Source organism: Notolabrus celidotus, chromosome 14 (assembly GCF_009762535.1).
Source record: "Notolabrus celidotus isolate fNotCel1 chromosome 14, fNotCel1.pri, whole genome shotgun sequence".
Taxonomy (NCBI): domain Eukaryota; kingdom Metazoa; phylum Chordata; class Actinopteri; order Labriformes; family Labridae; genus Notolabrus; species Notolabrus celidotus.
In genome coordinates this window covers 14,910,148-14,917,214 of record NC_048285.1, presented here as the reverse complement: position 1 = coordinate 14,917,214, position 7,067 = coordinate 14,910,148, and the positions used below count along the sequence as shown (strand labels likewise).

General features: G+C 43.5%; 1 protein-coding gene across 1 annotated transcript; it reads right to left on the bottom strand.

Moving 5' to 3' along the window:
- Nucleotides 1-1,005: 1,005 nt before the first annotated feature.
- Nucleotides 1,006-6,729, bottom strand: slitrk3a (SLIT and NTRK-like family, member 3a). The gene is made up of 2 exons (XM_034700504.1): nt 6,639-6,729; nt 1,006-4,824 (listed from the first exon to the last, which is right to left on the bottom strand). The coding sequence occupies exon 2, from the start codon at nt 4,764-4,766 to the stop codon at nt 2,052-2,054; it is 2,715 nt and encodes a 904-aa protein (XP_034556395.1). The 5' UTR covers nt 4,767-4,824; nt 6,639-6,729; the 3' UTR covers nt 1,006-2,051.
- Nucleotides 6,730-7,067: the final 338 nt, after the last annotated feature.

The following is a 7,067-nucleotide window of genomic DNA, read 5'->3' as shown; positions in this document are numbered from 1 at the left end:
GCAATCCAAAACTTAATATATCAGTATGCAAAAGTATTATAAAGCTCTGTCAAAGTGTTCTTTCTTTAAAAATAAAGTTTTATTCTGTTGATAGAGCTGCTTTATTCTGCCATTTTCAAGACAATTGGTTGAAATAAATCAGGTGAAAAGGGAAAAAGCATTAAACAGATGAAAATGCGCTGAAATGAATAAAAGTGACTATTGCAACTTTAAGGTTTTATATAGATATTTTGAAAACATTTCATAAAAATACAAGACTTGATGATCTCTTAGGATAAGCATGTTGTGCATTACATTGTACTGTAACTGCAACCAATCTACTCAATACCCAGTGAACCTGAACACCTTATTATCGCCCCCCGGTGGACTAAGTCCAAATTGCTACTTCAGAGGGAGTCAGAAAAATTAGATGCGCAAATTCAAAGAGTGACTTCCAGTCACTTTTTCACGGCCTCCCAATTACTGTTAATTAGCCTACATCAGCAGTACCCGTTAAGATAATTAAAATTGCAGCATGCCCCACTGATTTGGTATATCCTGTGATATCACCCACTTTCAAACCAGCAGCAGGAACTTAACTTGTTCTGGCATTGAGTTGTACATGTCTTTTAACCCTTAGTTTACATCCAACTAGGAGCAGTAATGTAGTGGCAAATAAAAACTGTGTGCTATGATAACCAGCAGGGGGAAATCATAGGGTAGATTACAAATAGACACAAAAATTGATTATTTCTCAGAAGAAAAAAAAAATTACCTTGCCCTAAAACATAAATTATTTTCATACTAATCCAAAAATAATGAGCTGAACTGAGATTAAATGTTATTGCCCTCCACTACATTTCTGTCTAGCACTCTATTGGTTCACTAGCTATTCCCCCGTTTCCAGCAGCTTTATCTCATGATGGTTGGCCACAGCTCCAACATGCCATTGAAACAAGACACCAAATACACAGCCTGTCAACAGCGCCGGACACACAGGTTCCCGTGGCATCAACCCTTTCATCATTTGATTGAAGAGTTTGTTTTTATTAAGAAGGCTATACCAGACGCATAATCACTATACATTGATTTAACATTACCTTTACAATTAAATTCTTCACTGAAATTACAGAATAAATATATGCACATTTTTCTTCAAATCTTTGTGAGAGAGAAAACATTAAAAGTGCTTCCTACAAAGCCGTTAGTGGGTGACAATGGGGAATCCAGAAGCAATGGAAGAGGGATCAACAAAGTGCATGGAAATATCCAGAAAACCTTGAGCGTTGTCTTATAATAATATTCACAAATGTTTAACCATCCGTACGTTGGCGCGTCCTTTTTACGAGAAGCACCCTGATATAGACAGAAGTCCTCATTAATAGTAATAACCATATTAATAAGATATAAAAATTAAATAGAACACTGAACTGTAAATGCGTTGCAGTATCTCTGTTCATAATGTGGTGTGGTAGTTATGAGTAAATCCCCTCGCTTCCTGCACTGAAGCGAGTGCATGCAGCAAACTGCAGTTCATTTTAATATATAGTTTTTTTCTCTCTCTCTCCGTCATTGCCTACAAACTTTATGTGCACGGTCTCCGGGTGTTTGTACATCCTAGTCAGGGGTAAAAGAGACAGAAAGAAAACCCCAAGTCAGGGAGACGTCCAGCTCCCGTGTGTCTTTCGCACCATGGTAACTCCATCAAAGGGGTTTTTGTGAGAGATGCATGTTAGGATGTTTTGTATGTTTTTATTCCCCAGTGCCCCTCTTATTCCCCTTTTGCTCTCTCGGGCATATAGAGATATTTATATATTATAAAAATAACGGCTGTTGACATTGCTGGCTACTCTGAAAAAAAGGCACTTCATTGTAATATCTGAGAATGGCCTCTCCTCCAAAGTGATTTTGGGGGGATCTGTGTTGTAACTGTATTGTAATATTTCTTTTTTATCATGCTGCTTTTTCAAGTTATTGTTTTTTTGATATTGGTTTTGGGTGATTTTGTTTTGAGGGTGGAAAAGTGAGTGTTGGTTTTGTGTTTTGCTTTTTTTCCCCAAGGGCTAGAGATGTTAAAACCGGTAAGATTTTTCCAAGACTTCGAGGTAATCCGGCTTGGTTTGAAGTTTGGCCCTTAACTCGAGGTAATCGCTTTGGGACGGGTCAGGGTAGCAGCCTTTCCCTGCCGTAAAAAGCAATGTCTCCTTTAGCCGTGCATCCTGCTGCAAATCTGGGTACTGCATGCCTGGTGGGTGCGCATGCGCCACATGCATGTCCTTTAGTTTGGGTACTGTCCCATACAAACAGTCTACAAAGCCCACTGTTGGCGTGGGCCTCTGACTGTCAATGACTGTAGGGCAGAGCCCTCCATTTTCATGAAATCCTGCCATGTCAGCCGTTGTATGGTTGACTGTGACAATGGTGTTGAGTTGAGAGTTGGAGACTGCCAGGGTCCACTCTCTCTCTTTCTCTAATAAGGTTCTGTAGTTGCTGTTGCTACTGGTGCCATTGTCTTTCTTCTCTGAAAACTGCGCTCTTTCTTCCTCAGCTATCTCTCCCTCTCTCGGCTTATATATGGGGTTGTTACACATTTGAGTCACGGGGTGAGGGATGTAATCATAAACGTGACCGTGGGCATGTGTGTGACTAGTATGAGTGTGTGTGTGCATATTGGGTGTTGGTTTTTCTGGTGTGCCAGTGTTACCGGCACTACTCTGTCTCGGTGGGTCCTCAAAAATCCTGCATTGCATTTGGATCCCTGTCAGATCGACCTCAGAACGTTTCCGGAAAGGCAGCTTCTTCCTGCGACGCAGAACAAAGGCAAAAAAACCAGCAGCCACAAACACGGCAGAAATGAAGAGGATGAGGAGGCTTAGGATGAGTACAGACAGCGGTACAGCTCCCCTCCCACCTGCCTCTCCCATGTTAGAGCTCCCAGTGGTGAGGTCATCCCCACCAGGTAGGGCCGGTGAGGGGCCTGAAGAGTACTTCAGCTCAGGACAGATGACTTCAACCTCCAGCGAACGCAGGTCCTTCCCGATAGCAAAGTCAGGAGTCTTGCAGAAGACATCTCCAACCACGATGACAGAGGAGAGCTTTTCTAACCACTGTTTAAGGGGTATGATGTCACAGGAGCAGTCCCAAGGGTTCTGGTGTAGATCGATCTGGACGATGGAGGTCAGATGCTCAAGAACACCTCGAACAGGCAGGGAAAGGAAGTAATTGTTGCGGAGGTTGAGGCGTGCAAGGTTAGTGCCGGAAAAGGCATCGGTGGGGAGGGAGCGAAGCAGGTTGTCATTGAGGAAAACCAGCTGGAGGTTTGGCATCAGGGAGAAGGAGTTAGGTTGTATCTCACGAATGACGTTATACTCAAAGTAAAGGTAGCTCAACATCTGCAGCCCCCGAAACATCCCAGGAGTTAGTCTTTCAATGTCATTCCCATTCAGATATAAACTTTTTAGGTTTGGCAGGTTGATAAAAGCTCCCTCCTGGACATATGATATCCGATTATTCCCTAAATGCAGTAAATCCAAACTTGAGAAGTTCCAGAAATCAGAACGGTAGATTTTCTGTATTAGGTTCCCACTGAGATATAATTTCTTGGCATTGAGAGGCCGAGGCAGGAGCTCAGAGATGTTATGAAAGCCTTTCTCTTTACAGTTAACTGTTAGTCCTAGATCATTGATGTGAAGGTTGCAAGTGCATCCAGTAGGACAAATTATAGGGATGGGGGGCCTTGTTTGGTAGCCAGCAATGGGGGGCTGGTTGATGCCTGGGTAGATGCTACGAGGGGTTGGTGGGTTCTTCGTGGGCCGAGGTCGTTTGGTAGGCTTGACAACTCTTTCCTTGTATTCCACAGAAGAGGCTGTGTTATGGAAGGAGGAGAGCATGGAGGAAGGTTTAGTGGGCCATGTGTTCTCATTGCTGAAAGGGACCCTGGGAATTCCCAGCTTGGCCTCAATCTCTGCATCAGAGAGTAGCGGACAAAGCTCGCTGCGCTTGATTTCCCTCAAGTCTTTTCCATGCAAGTGGAACGGGTACTCACATGTGATCTCCCCAACCAATGCTGTATAAGGGATCCTCTCCAGCCATGTTTTTAACTGAACAATCTCACACACACAGTTCCAGGGGTTCTCCTCCAGCTGGATTTCCATTAAGCTCCTCCCAATGTACTCCAGTGTGCCTTTGTATGGCAATGTCTTTAGTCTGTTTCCTCTTAGGTCCAGATGTGTGAGTGACACAGACCTGAAAAGATAATTTGGGAGCACAGGGATGAGATTGTCATTCAATATGAGCACTCTTAATTTGTGCAGATGCCTGAATGCACCACTTTCAATCCGTTTGATAACATTGTAGTCCGCCTGGAGATACTCTAAACTCTCCAACCCCAGAAAAGTGTCATTCCGGAAAACCTCAAGTTTGTTTTCATGTAGGAACAGCCGTTTGAGTATTCCTAATCCGTTGAACGCTCCAGCATAGATATCTTGCAAGGCATTATTACCCAGGTTAATGGATATGGCATTGTTTAGATGGAGGAAGCTATTAAAGTAAAGCTTCCTCATTGAGTTTCTCTGCAGGTTGAGCTTGAAGGGCCGACTCCACATCTGAGAGATCTGGCTGACATTTGTAAATCCTTTACTGTCACAGTGGACGTGAAAAATGCCCTCTTTGACCTCGCAGTAGCAGGGCTCGAAGCAGGGCTCGTCGATCTCTTCGGAGTCCTCTAGTAGTGGGATTGGGGTGGTCCATCCTAAGGCTATGGTGCTCAGCAAGGTAACCCACAGCATCCTTGCTGACACCAAGGGGATGAAGTCTCGGCTCCAGGGACAGAGCCACTTCACACCACTGCAACACAAAACAGAGGTACAATGAATCAAATGAAAAAAAAAAAGGTCGGGATTGTGGCATGCGAATGAACAAACAAGAACACACTCACACATTCATAAAGTGAAGTTTACAATGAGAGATACAGAGGTGGAAAGGAGAGGAAGGGGGGTTATTCATTTCAGAGGAATAAAAGAGGGCTTTGAAATGAATATCAATGGATGATAGAATGACATTGAAGACTACTTTAGATGTTGCAATGTTTCTGGCTATCACACAAAATATAAGCCAGCACTCTTGGATGGGTGATGTGATACTCAGCAACGCAAACAAATCTCTGCATTCAGACAGTTAACGTCAGTGTATTAGGGAAAAAGCCATTCATTATACAGCAGATGTGCTGGTAAGGTCATAATAAATCAGCTCAGAGATGCTTATCACCGTGAATAAACGAAGGCAGTAGCAAGTGGGCGAGGTTAGTGGTGAGGAGACACCGTCCCCGGGCTGTGTTTATTACATAATAGGGACCTCAATCCCTCTTTCGATAAATGAGAGTCCAGAAAAGCGCGGTGGAAAATATAGAAGATGCACCGGAGGTCTTATGCAGGGAGAGGATGGACTGGAAAAGGTGTCAGCCAGGCGACCATTATCGGACGAGATGAGGACTGTTGGAGGACTTGCTAAACATTCATCCCGTTAGATGAAACCTCAACATATTAATATGCGCTCACTTCAGCTTGTAAAAATCCGAAAAAAACAAGCTTTAAAAAATAGGGAAAATGCCTATGGGCTGTAACACTACAGCGGCTCTATTTACCGATGAAAAGACGTCACAATCATGTCAAAGAAGGAAGGAGGGAAAGGAAAAATAGTCCAGTAGGTCCAGTGATCCTGTTGTGCAGAAAACAGCAAAATCTGTGCTATTCCCCCTTGGCCCTTTCTTCTGTGTAAACCCTTAAATATAAACCCTGTGAACTTTTGCTTTGGAATTGAGTCGATCGTTTGTCAAAAACACAATCAGAACAACTTTTCCTCGTATTCACAAATGGTGATTCCATTTGAGGTTTAGGAGTAACGACACAAGTGAAAAGCGCAGTGGGCGAAGCTGCTGCTCAGGACGCTCAGTCAGGAGGTTGTATTTGAGTAGATCCGACAGGCGATTTGGACTAATAATATAAATAATAATGATCATAAAATAATAATATTAATATAAACGACCCTTTTGATTGACAATGAGGAGGTTATCGAATATCTCTGAGATGAGAAAGTCATTCACACGCAAACACATGTACACACACACTTACACAGCAAATATCTTCTCCGTAGACTGTTACTTTTCACACACGCGCACATACTCGCACACACACACACACACACACACACACACACACACACACACACACACACACACACACACACACACACACACACATCCAAGCATGCACGCGCGCTGCCCGTTCAGACGACAATGCTGAAATTCCAAGCGCTGGGACCGTCTGTTATAGAGCCGCTCTCCATGGGGCTGAAACCAAAGCCCAGCAAAAAAAAAAAAGGTACATAGGACGGGAAGAAAGCAAAATAGAGAGTTATTCCCCCCAAAAAGATGTAAAAAGGAGAAACAATCCTTGTATGATCTCCAGAAAGCAGAATTCACTGTTTTCATTCCCCTCTCCGTGCGTAATCCTCCAGGATTGATCGATTCCGCCTCCACGGTTGAGATCAAAAAGCGCAGATGCGACGTCGAAAAAAAGTAATAACGAGATTTACAGCAATTAAGAATAATACGTGCCACACTGCATTCCCCTGAGGTGTCTCAAGTCAGACGATTTACGTACTTAGTTTCAGAGGGATTCCAACTTCACATATCCTCCTGCGGCGTGTTCTTCTGTTGCCCGATGCGTCCCGCTCACCGTCCGAAGCCGGGCTGCGAGGAAGAGGACAAGAAATGGGGGAGCGGGAGAGAAAGAGAGGAATGGAAAGGACAGAGATGGGGGAGAGAGCAGGGAGAGGGGAGAGATGCGCATGTGAATAAACCACAGATTCAAAGTCAATCTGTAGAGATTCTCCACAGCACTTACATGAATTAAAAGTGGCAAATTCAATATGACCTATAGTAATACATCCCAAACAAAAATCCAGATGAAACTAAGTTATTAAGAACCGGTGTAATCTAAAATCGCATGTAGTCCTGCTAAAAAAGAAATCCTGCTCACGTTTAATGGAATTTAACACAAAACAACCTTGCTGTCAATAGAGCAGAGAGA

Excerpts from the sequence above, each read along its gene's own strand:
- slitrk3a (XM_034700504.1), bottom strand. The coding sequence starts at position 4,766 with ATGCTGTGGGTTACCTTGCTGAGCACCATAGCCTTAGGATGGACCACC.